This window comes from Gorilla gorilla, chromosome 13, assembly GCF_029281585.2.
Source record: "Gorilla gorilla gorilla isolate KB3781 chromosome 13, NHGRI_mGorGor1-v2.1_pri, whole genome shotgun sequence".
Taxonomy (NCBI): domain Eukaryota; kingdom Metazoa; phylum Chordata; class Mammalia; order Primates; family Hominidae; genus Gorilla; species Gorilla gorilla.
This window is the reverse complement of record NC_073237.2, coordinates 120,040,423-120,058,963: the sequence shown is the minus strand read 5'-3', so window position 1 is coordinate 120,058,963 and position 18,541 is coordinate 120,040,423. Positions and strand designations below refer to the sequence as shown.

Sequence of the window (18,541 nt, the reverse complement as noted above, 5' to 3'; positions counted from 1 at the left end):
CCTCAGCCTCCTGAGTAGCTGAGGCATACAGGATTACAGTGACTACAGGCAGGTGCCACCACACCCAGCTAACTTTTGTATTTTTTTTGTAGAGACAGGGTTTCCCCATGTTGCCCAGGCTGGTCTTGAATTCCTGGGCTCAAGTGACCCACCCGCCTTGGCCTCTGAAAGTGCTGGGTTTATAGGCGTGAGCCACCACACCTGGCCATTCTTTTTAACCACTATTATTTTATGGACATTTTCCCATATGATTAAAAATAATCTAAAATATAATTTTCTGTTGCCTGGATTTGCTGTAATCTCTCTAGCCATTCTCTTAGCACATGTTTAGAGAAGTGTGTGTGTGCATGTGTGTGTTGTGCTGTTATAAGTAATAAAAGAACTATCATTTAAAATATATTACCAAAAAAATTGTCACAATATTTAATGCCAGTAAAAACATAGTAAAAATGATTCATGTGTACATTTTTCTGCCCTTCGTTTTAATTTTCTACTTTTTGTAGTAACTCATTAAAAGGCAACTTTCCTGCATTCATTCAATCCTATATGAGTTTATGAATTTACATCAGAGGCCAGGTGCAGTGGCTCACACCTTTAATCTCAGTACTGTGGGAAGCCAAGGCAGGTGGATCACTTGAGGTCAAAAGTTCGAGACCAGCCTGGCCAATATGATGAAACCCCGTCTTTACTAAAAATACACAATTTAGCCGGGCATGGTGGCATGCACCTGTAATCCCAGCTACTTGGGAGGCTGAGGTGGGAGGATTGCTTGAAGCTGGAAGGTGGAGGTTGCAGTGAGCCGAGATCACGCCACTGCACTCCAGCCTAGGTGACAGAGCAAGACTCTGTCTCGGAAAAAACAAAAAAGAATTTACATCAGAGAAACGTATTTCTGCCAGGAGGTTTGCTGACTGAGCATCTTTTCTCTAAAATTTAGTTTTTAGGGTTTCTGTTTTGAAAATTATAAATACAGCCTTAATTTGAGGGAGTTTTTTTAACAACAAATTAGGGTTTTGTAACATTATGGACTGCTTTTCATGGCTTATAATAAAGCAGTGCCATCTGTACAAAGGTTATTTTAAAAATCGGGAGTGGCTGAGGGTAAGAGTTCCATCAGGGTCTCAACAGAGAGTGACCAGTGGCATTTTATGTTGTAGCTTTGGGTGCCTTGTCGTGGATTCCCAGCTCTTCAGCCTCCTCGTGTTTGGGGCCCTCTGTTCTGTTGAAAGGTTCATTTGAGAAACCTGCCTATTTCATGCTGTGGCTGCTGTGTGGTTTGGAATGCGCATCATACCTCTTTTCAGGGCGGCCCAACCATTACTTACCACATTTTCCAAGCTCTGCGCCTGTTGCCTCTATCAGATCATTCCTAATGCCATGATGACTTCTCGCACAAATCTAAACCAGGGACCAACTTTAGTGGAAGTTATGCCATGTTCCACTCTCTACTCAGTGCCTGACTTATATATATTAGGCAATGAATGAGTGAATGAATGCTGTCTATAACACAAATGAGCTTAATTATTATCTCATTTTGACAACACCTAATCAAATGTAAAGTATAATCACTGTGTAACATACAATTTACTGAAACCATTCCCAGGGATTTTTTTCCAGAAAAGTACTTACTAGTATAGGAAGTCACACAGAACTGGATTCGACCCTCATCTACTTTGTGGCTGTGTGACTGTGAGCAAGTTAGCTTTTCTGAGTGTCAGTTTTGCCATTCGGTATCTGGGGATATAATGGTACCCTATCTAGAATTACAATGAGTAAATAAGCAAAGGCATGTAATGCTCCTGGCATTTGGTAAATTCCTGAATAAATGGTCTCCACTACTAAAATATTTACCACTCTACTTCTAATACTTTGATCGGTTTGGTGCACAGCAGTCAATGTGCTTGCACCTAGGTGGATCTTGTAGTTGTAGTTGAATAGATTCAGTCCTCTTCAGGATTGCTGGGCTTCCATGTAATTAATTGTGTACAAATAATTTTGCTTCCCTCAGCCTGACCCAGGTCTGCTGCAAAATTAGATAGCCGTGAAGCTTTTCCTCAGAATAGGAGAATCTGGTGGGCCAGACAGAATCCCATGGCAGAGTGAAGCAAGAAGAAGGGCTGCTTGCCTTGCACAAATTCTTGCTTTACTCTCTCTAAAAACCCCTCGGTTTCATTTTCAGAAACATTTTGGGAAAAACTTCTCGGTGAAAGAGTTGCTTCGTCACTAAAGGTAACTTGAGAGCTGACCAGTTTCCCGTCTGTCTTTGTTGCCAGCTCTCTAGTTGAAAGGTTCTGCTTCGTACCCGAAGGAGGCTTTGAACATCAGCTGTCTGGAACAATCTCTGGCCTTATCGCTTATTTTAATGTTCCTTGCACAGGGTCATTCTTGGATGTGGTGCTCTGGGCAATCTCACCCCAGAATGCTTCCCTTCCTTTATTTAACCTCTGACCTGTGGAAACAAGAGTTAATCAAGAGTTCTAAGGTAGCTAAGAGGAAGGGGAAGTGTTTGGTTACAAATTAAATATGAACAAGTCATAAGTCATAAATCCCCAGTAGTGCCACCAGTTGTGTGTCTCAAGTTGCATATGGTACAGAGTGTTTGGGTTATAAATTCAAGTTCAGAGCTCTCTGATTGCTTGGGGGTAGGTGCAAGGTTCATTTTATTTTGGGCTAAAACTCTGCCTCCTAAAACATTACTTTTATTGGACTAGCTTCATTCATATCCTACTTTCTCTGTGTGCCCGTCTCTCCTTCTTCCTTTCTTTACCTGCCTGCCTGCTTGTGTTGATTGGTGTGCTGTTCTGTGAATTGAGACAGAACTGCTTCCCTGAAAGAAGTTAAGCATATGGAAAAAGTTGCCAAGGAAAGGCATTGAAGCATAGAGCGTAAATGGGTTTAAGAGACAGCCAGACACTTTTATAGAGAGATTTGCGATTGAATGATATAACATTCAAGCAGAGATCTAGGGTGGAAATGAACTTAAATGAGTACTATTTGTGGAAAGCTGATGCCCTGTCTAATCTAGCATTTCCTTAATTGTCACCATAAGCATACATTTAAAGCTTTATACTTTAAATTAAAAAAGGCAACACAGTCTGTTTAAGAATCTAAGACATAGGCCATAGTTTTTCTAGAAAAAGTTCTTAAAAATATGCATTTAGGGTATAGCAGAGGCACTGGGTCTTGACACGAAACATTGGAAACTTAAAATACTCTTCTGCTGTGTTTGATTAAAACATTTTAAATTGAGCTATTTATATTTGTGTTTCTGAATATAACATGTACACTAATTCCTGAAGCAATAAAGAGCTGACACATGACTAGTGTCCCTGGAGCTGGCAAAGTAAGAAAACACGCTGAATTGTTGGGAGGCAGCCAGAGTTAGATTGCTCAGAACACTTGGAGCTGAGGGGCTTTTGGAGGCAAGCTTTCCTTTATCTTATCAAGCACTACAGTGAGAACCACAAGGTAAGGATTTTATATCCTAATCTCAGGATTTATCATTGTACATGATCATACTACTATTGTACTGTTTAGAGCAGGTCAGACTTAGAAATCGTGCTGGACTGGTTTTGTGTCTGATCTGTGGTTTTAGTAGCTGTGTCATCTTAGGGAAATCACTTCTCTACGACTCAATTTTCTCATCTGTAAAATGGGATAATTCATCTCACAGAGTTATGAAGAGTAATATTTCAAAGCACCTAACACTTGATACATAGTTTCCCCCCTTACTGCATTAGCTTCTACTCTCTAGCCCTAAAATGAGGTTAATATCAAATGGCATCTGACTGGGATCATTGATTTTTTTGTTTATTACTGCAAGTAGGACAGGGCTCCTCGTGTAGCCATTTCTTCCTTTTGTTGTGTTTTTTTTTTTCTAGTAGAGACAGTGTATTTCCTAGGCTATGAAAGCTCCAGTAGGGTGGGCCTTAGTTAGAACATCACTAACCCATTACATTATATTACAGTAGTAATTTAAACCATAAAATAAGATACTCTGAATGGGGAAAGTCTTGCAGGTGTGTGAATACAGGAGTAGGCAGCATCATAAACTCTCCTAGGAAAATGATGAAAGGCCTATGTGCTCACCCTGCCTGGGCTCAGTGGAAAATATTGAGAATTACACTGAATTGTCAGTGCAGGTGCCATTATTCCAAAGATCTCGTGTTACCAACACTTCACCGGTGATAACAGAAAAGTGCCTCTGTGCTTTCCTCCTGAGCAATCTCCTTCAATCAAAGTAATACTCTCATAGAAAAGAAGATGACAAAGCCACTCTCTAAAAGCAACAATTATTGAATGCCCATCAAGAAAGAAAAGAGCCTTGTTTCCAAAATCAAATCCAAGTGTATGTTTGGGTAGATTTATATAAGCACAGATGTTTTATGGGAGTTTTTGGTGTTTCTTCATGATGCAAATTAATATTTCTACTCATTCAGTACATATATTTTCCTGCATAGATATAATAGGTATCACAATGGGACATTAATTATGGACATAAATCAGAGATTCTTGAGCTTAACTAAATATCGTAATCAATTTACAGTTTGAGATTAGCAGCTGTGAGCAAAGCAGAATGCCCAGACTGGGTGAGACTGGCTTAGAGCTCCCAAAGAGGATTGTGTTTTTCTCTTATTGAGGTTCCTTTGACTTTTGATGTTATCAAAGAGTACGGTATTATCAGGGTGAAACAAATTGTACTCAGTTTCAGGCACTGTGATAGGTGCATTTACATATGTTTCAGCCTCAAAAGAACCATGTGAGGGTAGATATTATATCCCCATTTCACATGTAGGGAAGGAAGAGCATGGCTCAGGCCACAGCCAGTAAGTAACAGAGCTGGTACTCAAACCCAGGTGGGTCTCCTGACTTTGCAATCAGTGTCAAGCTGATCAGTGAGGTGTCACTTCCTCCTGGAAGACTTTCCAGAATCTCTTCTGTGTTCCCTTTGTGAACCTCTATCAAAGCACTGACCCAGTGCTGCTGACATTATCTGCCAGTGTGTCTGCTTCCCTCTTTAGACTGTGAGCTCCCCAGATACTGAGACATGGGCCTTATTCCCCCATGTACCTAGTAGAGGGCCAGGCATATACTGGTGGGTCTTAATAAGCATGGGAAAATATGTGGGTAGATGCCATTGATGGAACATTTGAAAAATGAATCATCTAGAAATGTGTGATGTTTGGACTGGAAACATCTCAGTTTTAAATTCTGTAAAAATGTTCATTGAAGCTAAATGTGGTTATCTCAGGAAGCTGAGGTGTGCTTTTCCCTTAGGGAGGAACCACATATAACCTTGGTGCTAAGGTTGTGGTTTGAGAATCATAGACCAGCACACATGAGTGATTTCTGTTGTGCTTAAAGATGGGAATGCTTGCTGGCTGAGTATAATAGGGGAGAAGATGTGTCTTACAGAAGGCAGTGCAGTTAGGCTCTGGGGTCTTTCCTCCTTCTCACCTCGAGTTAGGAGGGAGAGGGAAAGGAATGAGAAGTACAGGAGTGGAAGAGCTCATGTGAAAGCTTTTCTCTTTGGTGAGTTTGGAGAGAAGAGTATCTTCTGAAGAGAGGGACAGAAGAGGAAAAATGTTTGGAGCAGACTGGAGGGGGTGGGCAACAGGAAGCCTGTTGCACTACAGATTAGAGGAATCTTGAACAATTTTAAGGGTTCACGTGTGCTTGAAAAATTAGGTTTTCAGATGATTGTAATCAGCCTGGTTTTGTGAACTTTTTCCATAGCAATTGAAATGGGAACAAAAAGAGTAGATGGTGGGGTTTACTTGTGTTGAGGAGATGGGCAAAGGGCAAGAAATCTTGTTTGTAAGTATTCCTTGATCTACTTTGAATAATCACTTGCTCTATACTCATTATTTATCCCAGACTCCAGCAGGACATTTGCAGGAATTGTTTTTTAAAAACCAGGTCATTTTCCAACCCAAATGCTGCCTGCTAAATTTCGATCCCCACGTCCCGACTAGAGTTGGTTGACTGTTACTCTTTAGCTCTAGTGGTAATTAATGGCCTTAATAGAACCTATAGAGATGAGTTACGTCTGTCAAGGGAAGCTATGATTTATTGAATGTCTCACATGTGCCAGGAATAATTAGGGGTTAAATAGTCAATACACAGTCACCGTCCTTGATCTCATGGAGTTGACACCAATGGAGAAGACAGGCAAACAAGCATGTATTATAAACGATGGGGAGTTTTAATGTCTAGTAAGCCCAGGAGGTCTTCATATTCTGGGAATAAAATGCATCAATTTAAATGGGGACCAAAAGCTCATAGTAAAAATGAGGAAAAGGTTAGGATTTTATCTAGAAAAAGTATAAAAAAGTATAAATTTACCTCAACAAACTCTGTCTCTTAATTCCAACAATGCAGTAATTCTTAGAAAGAATAATGCATCAAGTATTGTGGGGAGAGGAGGTTATAATTTTTCTGACTTAATAACAGTTCATAGTTGACTTTCACAGCATAATCATAAAAGGAGTAATTTTTTTCCAAAAGTATTTGAGGACTTCAGTTTCCCAAAGGTCTCTTTTATCCTTTCATATTGAAATCATTTTCTTTTGATGTGACCGTTGTGTTACTATCCTTGTTTTTCTTGATTTTTCTCTTCATGTCTTGTTAAGTGGTCTAATACAGCCAGGTCTTCATTTGTCAGTGACTTTGCCTCAACTCTGAGCAGGTATCCAGCATGTCCAACATGGGCTTCATAAAATCCAGTCTCCTTTGCAAGAGTTGTAGTTTTACTTTATGGCAAATTTGCATTTTATTATAGATGTTTGGCTGAGATACAGACAGAGGAGCAGGGATAGATGCTAGGTGAAACTGAAAGGGTGGATAGGGCACGTATTGTCTGGAAACTGGAAGGGTGGAGAAGGGTCATGTTGTTTGAAGCAGTCACATTGTTGGTGAGTATTTTCCTCTTATAAGAGCTTCTGTTTTCCTGCCCATTCTGGTTGACCACATGGTATGAGGAATTTCTGTAGAATTCTGGAGGAGCCTCTGACCCAGACACCAGGAATCAAAGAGAGATTCCCAAAGCTGAGATTGCCAAGGGGGACAGGAAGCGTGTTCTGGATTGGTGGCTGTCATGTCCATCAGGTACATTAGCAGGTGGTGTATATCTTTTCATAGAGGAGGAAACTGAGTTTTGGGAAGACCGCTTTCTCGAGGTGTCACATCTAGAAAGGAGCAGAACTAAGATTCAAACTCGGGGTTACCAGACTCAAGCCAGTGTTCTCCCCAGCATGTGCCATGCTGCTCTGCTTTTTAACATTGGGGAGGAGGTTGTTTTGTTTTGTTTTGTTTTGTTTTAATAGGAAGGCTTTAAATATTGAGTGCTGAATGGTCTTAACCAAGGGATGCTTTGCCATTGGAAACACGTTGGCAAAATCTGCTGACAGAAAGAAAGGGATACCTCTCCTCAGGTATTCAACATGGAATGTCAGGAGCTCCTCAGACAGTAGCAAGTCACCAAAAGCAACTGAAAGACCCTGTGTCATGTTACTTTTAAACTCATCAGTCCCGACATGAACACAAGCAGCTCTGCCGCAAGTCTTCCCCCAGGAGGCACTGCTTCATTGTATCATCTATTCTAATGGTGCCTGAGTGTTACATCCTAAAATTTTATTGCAAATTACTTTTATTTTTATTTCTCTTTTATAGGAGAGCCAGAGCATTATTTTGGGTTTGTGAATGACTAGATTACATTAAGATTTTGTTTTTAGGATAGCAAAGTAGATGCTGGTTCTGATAAGGCTGAAATCCACTGGGCTCTGCTGAGGTCAAGGTGAGGGGAAAGAATTACTTCCCACCTGGTTCTAAAGCCATCGCTCATGCGCTTTCTTCTGCCTGTCATGCAGACTTTGTCAGTGGAAGCCCCTCCTCACTGGCTTTCGTGTCCTGTTGATATGTCCTGATCATGTGTTGAGCACTGCTATTTTTTTTTTTTTTCCCTAACCCAACACAGCATTTCCCAGCCCCAGCCCTGGAATCAGACATTTTTTTTCAAGGAGCCCAGGTTCCTATTACTGGAGAATAGTATTTAGAAACCAATATCTGGGCACTAAGTGTGCTCATTATAATTGGGATATCTCTGCTTCCAGGCCTTCTCAGTGACTAAAACTAGAGAAGGTATGTATGTACATAGATTTGTATTTCTATTGATTTTATCTGTCTCTACTTCCTACAGCCCCCTTCCTACACAGCACCACCCTCCTCACCCTGTTTTTACAGTAGCATGTGCTACTGTTTGAACTGTGGCACCTTAGGCAGAGCTGCTGCTGCCCCTTCCTATCATGGACAGCATTCTCAACCACATGGACTCTGCCTCGCCTCCCTCCCCTTCCCCGACCCCCACTTTGGTGGAAGCCCTCCCACCCCTCAGGCTCTGGCATCCCACATTGAACTGCCTTCCAGATGTTCTTTGTACTCTTCTGGGTTCTAATACCATTGCTGGTCAGGCCCTCCACTCCACATAGATGCTGTCTTTATCCCATGCCAGGTCTAACCCCTCCTTGCCCCCTTGAGTCATGAAACTCCAAGTCAGGCCTCCCCCATGAGACTCCCTCCTCATCCTGCTCAGACGCTGACTTTCCCTTACCAGGCCCCTCAACTCTGCTTGGGCCCCAGCACACTATGCCCGATGACCCCTCAGTGGGACACCCTTCTCCTCCCACTTGGACTCTAACACCAGGTTGCCCCTTCGGGAGGCAACCTCCTCTCCTCACCTGAGTCTGACGTCCTGCTGTGGACCAGCATTCTCCCAGGTGGTTGCTGCCTTCCTCGACTTGGTCAGCCTCTCCCACCATCCCTGCCCCCTGCTCTCTTCCATACCTACCTTGCCTGGTCCCATCTCATAGCTTTGAACTGAACTAGTAGAAAGAGGTGTCGGAGAGCTCCTAAAATTTTTTAATGGTTTTCTGTTTTAATACTTAAAGAAGTGGAATCCCTTTATATTCACGCTGAACTTACACAAGGCCAGTCATCCACGTGTACACAAACTCACCAGGTGGAGTGATTATCATCCCAAGTGGAGTGAGATTAGAAAAGGGAGTCCTCTGCTCTCAGTTCAGCTCAAGAGCCAGCAGCTCACCCAGTCGACAGATTTAGATGCAGGATGCTGTCATTCAGCCTGACCCCACAACTCAGGTTAACTACTTTGTGTTTACACAGACCACGTCCGCCATATTTGGAGGTAATTTAAGGGCTTTTTCAGGGTGATTTTGACTATGGGCTGTTGCTGCCATAAGTGCTGTCTTTAGAACCTGCCCTTGCCCTCCTTACAAGGGCCGGTGGGACCCCGGATCGGGAAGGCAGTGGGTGGAGGAAACTTCTCAAGTTTAAAACTTATTACCTCATATGAAACACAAGCCTCTCCATTTGACTCTCAGGCCTGGGAGTGAGGGCAGAGCCTGGGACAGAGTTACCTGAGCCACAGTGGGTGAGAAGGGAGAGAAGCCTGGATCCAGGCAGGTGCCTGGGGAGCAGGCTGTTCCTTTTCGCTTTTCTCTGTCTTCTGATTGGGTCATGATGATGCTCCATGATCATCTTCTACATCAGTCCGAAAGCCTAAACTAAATAAAGCACTTGGGAAGGACTTCCAGCTCCTTCCACCCAAACTGTTACTCTGTTGTGGGTGTGTCTCTTTCTGATGAGGACCATAGCTTTCTTGAGTGCAGGAGGACCCTTTGTGCCACAGCCTTGGACAGAGCCCACCATAGTCCCAACTGTGGTACTCCGCAGTGGGGACTCAAGCCGTCACACAAAGGCAGCAGGCAGAGGCGGACCACGGATGGTCGCACCCCGTTAGATGTCCAAGGTGGTGCAGTGTACTAGAGTGTTTGTTTCTGTCTTTGGACTGGGAAGGATTGTTTATTCAATGATGACAGACACACGCAGACTGGAGTGCAGGGTCCCTGCAGCCTCACCTGCAGCCTAGCAGGCCGCGCAAGCTGTTGTGGCGGCTCTAATGAAGCAGGACAGGAAACGCCGCTGGATAGAGCTCCGCTGTGAACCCTGGCCTCCCAACAGGGGAAAACAGGGGCCCTTTGAAGAAGAAGACAGCTGGGTTTCAGTTTCAAAACCTTAACACTGCCATCACTAGATATTCATCTGTGAGTGTACAGGGGACAACATGTGGGGAACAGTTGTGTCTGGTCAGGCCAAAGGGAGAAAGAAATGGCTGATTTCCAGGGTAACTGCAAAACTTCTTGTGGCCAGTGGTTCTGCTTAGCATAGCCAAAAAGAATTGACTTGGTGAGGCTGAGGCTGAGGCTGAGTGTGAGAACCAGGGTGCCGTCTATAGTAGGCTAGGAGCTCCTTCCCACGTCACCTCCTTCATCCTCACAGCAGGTGACAACGCGGAGGCTGGAGCTTCTGTGCCCAAGCCACATTGGTCAGTTGAACCTACTCATCCAAAACTACTTCGATGGATTCTGTAGTCCTCAACTGTCAGAGCACCCAGCCTGCCCCATATCACTTCACCAAATATTTCTAAAATGATTCAGTTTTTCTCTTGTTTACTTGAAGTCACAGTTTTCTTGCAAGATTCTATTTCCCCTTCTTGCCTTTTCCCCCCTGCCTCCTGACTTTCAGTGGCTGGATTTAACTAGTGGTATTTTGCTTTCAGGAAAAAAAAATTTGTAATCCTTGGTCAAATTTGTTTACTGAGTCGTCTAATCTGTGCAAGAGTTTTCTTCTGAGGGGATTTCTCGTTCATACTATAATGGCTTTTAACTCGGCCGAGGTTTATTTAACAGAATAGGAAAGGAGAAACTTATCTGCTCCCTAATCCCTCTTGAATGTTTACATTACTCTGCCAAAGTAAATGCTGTGCAAAGTGGCAGCAGTCATTTGCTATGTAATAGTCAATATGCAGCTGCCAGGGCTGATTGAAACATATTAACATAAGTGATAATACTGTCATAGAAGTGAAAAGTTAAGTTGCTTATCAGTATATTTTGATAAGCTACTTAAATTTTACAGTAGCATGTGCTGGCTTTAGACAGACGTTAATGACAGAGGACTGTGCACTTTATCTGTTCTCTTTGTTGCCTCTCACTTCATTTATTACCCTCAGTGGCGCAGCCGGTAATCTGTACAGGGTGCTGATTCCCCTCTCCCTGGCAGGATATCACATCTGTGCACTACCTCGTGTCCATATCTGTCGGTATTGGACTCTGTTAGCGCAGCAGGGCAGACATGACCAGACCGGCAAGCGCTTGGTACAACCTTCTTCTCGCTTGCTGTTAGATGTAGCTTTGGAAAATTTCCTTCTAGAGAACAAAGCCGTTGAAAGTAAGTGGCAAAACTGCTTGGGGGTGTGGATACTTTTCAACAATTCCATAGGATGCGTGCGCCCTTGCCGTCAGTCTTTGTCTGGTTTTATTTGCTCAGTAAACGCTGAGCACTGACGGTGTGCCAGGTGCCATTCTTGGCACCGGAAAGACAAAGTGAAGAATGATAGGCCCCTTCCTCTCTGTTTGCATGTGGTCTGTTGAGAAAACAGACATGCCATTGAGGACTGCATCATGTGGGGAATGTTCTGAGAGCAGCATTCTCATGACCAGGGCAGCACAGAAAAGAGAGAATTAGGGCACATGAAGTGGGGGTGGGGAGGGGGTGAGGGACAGTTAGGAGGATGAGTAGAAATCAGCTAGACTAGACCCACAGAGGTCGGGGAGAAAAGGGCCCAGTGTATGTAAGCCCAGGCAGGCTCAAAGATACCAGGACGTTCCGGAGTGAGAGGAGTGAGGGGAGCATATCTATGGGGAAGTAGACAGAGGACAACCAGAAAAGTGGGCAAGGGCCTGGCAGTGAAGAGCCCCAGAAGTCCATCCTAACAAATGTGGACTGGATCCTGGAGTGACGGGCATCATTGCAGCAATTAAGTACAATGTGCAATGGAGATTTGCATTTTAGAAAAACCATTCTAAGAGCCGTGGCCAGGTGGCTCACGCCTATAATCCCAGCAGTTCGGGAGGCCGAGGCAGGCAGATCACCTGAGTTCAGGAGTTCGAGACCAGCCTGGCCAGCATGGTGAAACCCCGTCTCTATTAAAAATACAAAAATTAGCCAGGCATGGTGGCGCACACCTGTAGTCCCAGCTACTCAGAAGGCTGAGGCAGGAGAATCGCTTGAACCAGGGAGGCAGGGGTTGCAGTGAGCCGAGATCATGCCACTGCACTCCGGCCTGGGTGACAGAGTGAGACTCCATCTCAAAAAAACAAACAAACAAACAAACAAAAAGCAAGCCACACAGAGTGGACCACAGGACTGAGGTCAGCAGCCAGTCTGCTCTGAGTGAAGGGGAACAATGGCCAGGACCTGGTGGAGGGCAGTGGGGATGGGGAAGTGGAACTCATCTTGAAGTAGATAGAGAGATGGTGTGTGATGGGTAGAATGTCTGTTGCAGCAACATGGATGGCTTTGGGCTCATGGGGGCATTGGGACCCTTTGCAGATGCCTGCAATGGGAATGCTGTGTGTGTGTCAGTGTGTGTGTGTCAGTTTGTGTGTCTGTGTCTGTGTCTGTCCCATCATGAGAAACTGAATAGAAGCTTTCCTGGAAAGGGTGAGTGTGCTGGGAGAGGCCAGGGGACTTCTCAGAGATGGTGCCTGATTGTGGAGTCGGCTTTGAATTTCTTCTCTGTGAACTGTTCTAGCTCTGAGGCATGGGAATAATTTATAATGGACATTTAATCCTCTGCCTTGCACAGGAAATTTTTTAAACTCTCAGAAATAATTAGCATTTCGCCAGTTTGTGTTTCCACCAGTCTGTGACAGGAAGACTCTTCAGGATGTAGAGCAAAACTGAAGTGTATCAGTCTTGAATTAGATCCTGGTTAAAGTTTTTGACCTGCGTACTAATATTTCATGTGTTTCCTCTTCTTCCTCCAGCTATCTCCCCTGGTTCGAGGTATTTTATAAGCTGCTTAACATCCTGGCAGATTACACGACAAAAAGACAGGTATTTACCTTTTAAAAATAATTCTTTTAAACAAATAAGCTTTAATTTTTATGATGAAAAAGTAAAACATGCCTTATATTTTACCAAAAAAGTGATGCATGCGCATTATAGAAAGTTTGGGAAATTCAGAAAATAATAGGAAGGAAAAGAAAATCACTTTTAATTTGCCCCACTCCCTTCCCTAAAATAAATATTCCTAGCATTTTGGGTTGTTTTCTTTTTTAAGTTTTTCTTTGCATTAAAGAAATGATAAATAGACCCTTAACGTTCACAGAGTTAATGTTCAATTTCTAATATTCCCAAGCAGCCTGGAAAGTTTATGACATGTATTAAATTATAATTTTGCTGAGGCACATATTTGAATTGCTCATGTCATGCTGCAGATCTGGGGTTTGCAAGTAAAACACTTAACCGGCAAGTGACCTACCCAGCTGTCCTGAGTTCCCATTTCAATAAAGCTTTGTAGTGCTTTTACAGTAACTTTTGTAGGGGTCTGAAAATTATGTTAAAACTTCATCTGTACCTTGCTGTACTTTTGGAAGAAGTGGTAAGGTAAGGTATCTTCCATGGATGTCAAAGGCCAATTGGACCTTTATGTAGATTTTTGTAGCCCACATTTTCAGATACCATTATAATGAGCATGCCTCCCACACTATTAAAAATGTTATAAATATTTTTCATGGCTGCATAGCATTTTGTCATGTACCTTGATTTACCAAAGCGTTTTCCTATTATTGGAAATTGTTAATTGTTTGGGATTTTTCTACTGTTATGAGAAGTGTAACCATTCGCATCTATGAGGGTAAAGCATTTTCTTCATTTTGGATTGTTTCCTTAAAAGGAGAATCCCAGATGGGCCATTGTAAGATCAGTGGACATAAACATTTTTAAAACATTTGTCAAACTGCTTTCCAAAATAATTCTGCTGTTTTCTTAAAGGATACCCTTTACCAGCAATGTAAGAGAGTGCCTGGGTCATGATACTCTCATCAGGATCATTTGTTGAATTTGTTGTTTGACAAGTAAAAAAGTCTCGTTGTTTTAATTGCATTTCTTTGATTATTAATGAGTTGGATATTTGTCTATATATCTAATGTCTTATATTTTTCTTTTTGTAAATGGCCTAAGATTTTTAATTAAAGTGATCCATTATTATTAAATGTTAAGGAAAAATTTCCCTTAATTTTTTTCTGTTGAACGTTCTGAGCAATTTGAGTGTTAGTTCTGAGAAATGGTCCATGAAAAGGGTGCCAGTTCAGTCACACTGGGGTCCAGGGGAGGGAAAGCTGTGTTTCATTTTCATCTCCTTAAGATTCATTTAATGTAAGCTCTACGAAGTCTTGCATTGGAGAAACCTGGGTCGCCTGTGCTTCCCATCTTGTTTTGCCCCAAACCCCTTTAATTCTGTGATAAATCTTAGCATTCTGAGATAGCAGTGTTTCCTGGAACACACTTTGGGAAATGCTGTTTTGGAGGAAAGGGGGAAATTGTGTGTATAATAACTAAATCATTTTTTTAGAGATAGATTTACTCACTGGCAAATGTATTCCATAGGTCACAGTAAATGGAAGGAATAACTAATAGAAACGGCTTCCTTGATCACTACACTCACTGTGAAAAGAAGCTTAGATGTCAGGGGATTCTGTCGTAAAAGAAGTGGATTACTCTTTGATGAATGAGTTAGGAGGTCACCTTGGGTCTGTTCATCTATTTCTGATTCACAGTTACCTTTAGTCAAACATTCAGGTTTTCACTCAAATTGAAAGGTGTCTTTAATAAACAGAATTGTGTAATATGTAGGCTCTTAACAGGTTTGAATTGGAGATTGACTCACATTTTTTTCCCTCCATATGTTCCAGTCCAAAAAAAAAAAAAAAAAAAGAGAAAAAACTCAGCAAAACAAAGAACTTAGTACACTTTTTAAAACATGTGATTCGGGAAAGATTATAAAAGGGTAGGTACAACCTACACATATGGGAGATTGGATTATTACCGTGTAAAACTGGTGAACCTTTCCTCTGGGCGATTGCTTCAGCAGGACTCTGCCTCTTGGGATGTCAGACTGAGATCAGTAACATGTTTTAGTTGGAGTCTGTTTCTCTTGAACCCAGGACTCTTTTCTTCCCCCTTTGTTTAAAAGAATTATGACACAGATGATAGGAAATCTGCCTATAATTGGCTTAATTATTTGCAAGGTTTTAGTCACCAGATTAGAACAGGAAGAGATTTTTTATTTAAAGAAACAGAATCTACCTCCTGCCCCAGGGCTGAAACCTTCTCTCATCCAAAAGTCATTGGGAAGGTTGGGAAGCAAGATAGGCTTCTATTGTGTGTGTGTGTGTGTGTGTGTGTGTGTGTGTGTGTGTGTGTGTGTGTGTGTGAGAGAGAGAGAGAGAGAGAGAGAGACAGAGACAGAGACAGAGAGATTGTGATGGCTAAGCATGGGGTGTGGGAGACCAAGGTGTAACTGGGATATCTGTTTGGGCCATGGACCCATCATGCTCATCAGACCTTGAATGGGCACCCTTGTGGAAGGGATGGCAGGGCAAGGCAGACATCTGAGCCAGGGAGCAGCCTGCCTCAGGGTGTCGGAGCCTGAGGGAGAGAAGGATGTTTATGTGGGAGCATGGTGGTAGAGGCTCAGCATGGGATGTCAGAACTCAAATAGGATCTAGAAGAATCCATGTGAGAAGGGAGGCAGCAGCTGTGGCCCAGTGCTGGTGTGTTGGATCCTGAGGTAAGGAAGGCATTTGTGTGAGGGGTTGGGCAGTAGAGGCCCAGCCCTGGATGTCAGTGTTGGGGAGGGAAGGGAGGGCATCTGGACAGGGAAGGAGGCAGGGATGGCAGTAGAAGAGTGGTTCCATACAAATAACCAAATATAAAAAGAAAATACAGGCAAGGTTTTTCACTTTCGTAGGATGAAGTCACAGATATGTAGAGGGAGAAAACTAGAATAATTTCTGTATTGGATTGGAATAGGAGCCATTGGTGTGAACCCATGGTTTTCAATATGGGAAGATGAATATAGAAATAAATAGAGATGTGAAGTGCCTATTGTGATTCCATGTGTGTGTTATATATTCCCTGGCTCAATTGACTGAAAAGGCCTGGCATGAGCAATACTAAGGAGCAGTGAGCACACATGGTGCCCAGATCTTGGTTTCTAAATACCATTGCCCACTAAAAGGAACCCAGACTCATTGAAGAAATAACCTGATTCTGGGGCTGAGGCAGGGAAAGTATAAGATGAACCTGAAATATCTTTTGTGCCAAAAAGTAAGGAATTGCTAAAAACATGATGGGAACATGTCAGAAGGACACAAAAGCAGTAAGAGTGCTCCCTCTAGTCATATCTGGAACAATTTGAGCATCAAAACAAATTAGGATAGTAAAGGATTATATCACACTGAATAAAACAGGAAACTATGGACCCATGGTAAAATAAATAAGTAAATGAATACATTGAAAGTTTGAGGAGTGGGATATTTACACAAAGTGTGAATCCACAAAACGGTTATTTACTGCAAAGAGAAAGAATAATGTTACTGTAGAGATATCAAGTGAATTAATCAATTGATGAAAGCAAACATCATGAGTGAAGGGACATTGACATCAGACATTAGACAAAACATTAGACAATTGAAAGTTATTCTACAAAATGGGTGGTCTCCTCGTCAAGGCCGTACAAATCTAGAAAAGACTGAGGAGCTGTTCCAGACTGAGGATGAGTAGAGGGTTGTAACTACTAACTGCAACATGTGATTCTGAAGTGGATTGTTTGCTGCCAAGGATATTATTGGCACAGTTGGCAAAACTTGAGGATAAGGTGGTAATTCTGCATCAGTGTTAATTTCCAGATTATTATGATTCTCTTAGTTTGTTTTCTGCTGCTATAACAGAATACCACAGACTGGGTAATTTATAAAGAAAAAAGATGTATTTGGCTCACAGTTCTGGAGGCTGGGAAGTCCAAGAGCCTGGTGCTGGCATCTGGTGAGGACCTTCTTGCTGGGTCATACCATGTGGCACTCAAGACAAGAGACACAAATTAGGGGCCAAATTTATCCTTTATCAGAAGCCCACTCTCACAATAATGGCATTAATTCATGATGTACTCACTCTTAAAGGTCCTGCCTCTTAATACTGTTACAATGATATTTAAATTGTCAACACATGAACTTTTGGGGGAAACATTTAAACCACAGCAATGATTAATTGTGGTGATTTAGGAGAATGTCCTTGTTTGTATCTATGGATGATGGGGCATAATCTTGGCAGCTCATTCTCAAATAGGTCAGGAAATAATAAAAACTTTTTTTTTTTTAACAATTTCTACAACTGTTCAGTAAGTTTGAGATTGTTTCAGAGCAAAACTAAACACATGCACACACACCCACAAGTTCATCTCTCTCCTCTCTGAGAAGCTTGTTTGATTTGTCACAGCTCAGATTGAAACAAGCTTGTGGTCTGGGTGCATCTTCTTTTTCCTCTCCTTAAATTCACTACTTAAAGACAGCTGTAGTGAAGCCAGGAGGGCTCTGGAGCTTGCATTTCACCCCTTAGCTGTGCAACTTACTAAAGGGCTGATTTGAGACAAGTTGCTTCACCTTTTGGAGCCTCAGTTTTCACATTGTTGAAGTGGGTAGTTGGGAGGATCAAATAGAGGGTGAATAGATACAAATATACACTTATCAGTATTAGCACAAATAATTCCACAGGGTGGGAGAAATAGCATTTGGATAATTCTGTGAGCAGTGTTCTTTTGAGCATTTTAGAGGTGAATCCATTTTCAATCAAATAATTTGTATTGCTTTGTATGTCATCATGTTGCTCAATTTCACAAATTAGAATGCATAGCCACCATCCTATATTGCATGCTGTTGTACTTAGTTCATTTCTAACTTTCCATAATTGGAGGCTGCCATGTGTATCCGGTGAACACTCAATAAAATTAAATGAGGGTAATGATGATGAAGACAAGATCTATAGTGTCATCGTTATTTCTCCTAACCACCCCCGCCCTGTAAGCTAGGATTGTTTGCATTTAAAAGTTGTTGCTATGGAGTTTAGGGGATAGATTTGCTGAGAGCTTATGGTATATGATCCATAAAAGGCGGTCATGGTAGGTGTCTCACTGAGTAGAAAATGTCAAACTTGGTGTAGGAGGATCTATTTGGCTCTTTATGTTTGAGGCATACGCGGTGTCTTTTGTCAAACCCTACATGAATATCAAACCTATTTCTGTACTGGGGCCAGCATCTCCCCAGCCCCCTCAGTCATGTGTGCCCAGACCTCCCTGCAGGTATCTTACTAAGGGCTCAGCCTTGCTTTTGTTACTTAGGCCTTTTATTTCTTTCAGGAAAATCAGTGGAATGAGCTTCTTGAAACTCTGCACAAACTTCCCATCCCTGACCCAGGAGTGTCTGTCCATCTCAGCGTGGTAAGTGGGGCAGAGTATTAGCCATCACTGAGAACCCATTTCATTATTGACAGTAAGAGGGAGCTAGCTGAACAGGATTGTATTTTGTCACCCATACCTCCCCTAACCCTACCCCCAAATACTCTG

The 18,541-nt window shown here is 42.4% G+C and overlaps 1 protein-coding gene across 15 annotated transcripts in view; it reads left to right on the top strand.

The window, feature by feature from the left end:
- DENND1A (DENN domain containing 1A) overlaps positions 1-18,541 on the top strand; it is a 543,118-nt gene that overhangs the window by 234,689 nt on the left and 289,888 nt on the right. For all 15 annotated transcript variants that reach the window (XR_010130361.1, XM_031014509.3, XM_031014508.3 and 12 more), the window contains 2 exons: positions 12,906-12,975; positions 18,335-18,415. Coding sequence is in view for 14 of the 15 variants with exons in the window: in XM_031014509.3 (XP_030870369.2) it covers positions 12,906-12,975; positions 18,335-18,415 (151 nt within the window). In the remaining variant the exon portion in view is untranslated. The remainder of the gene's footprint in view (positions 1-12,905; positions 12,976-18,334; positions 18,416-18,541) is intronic.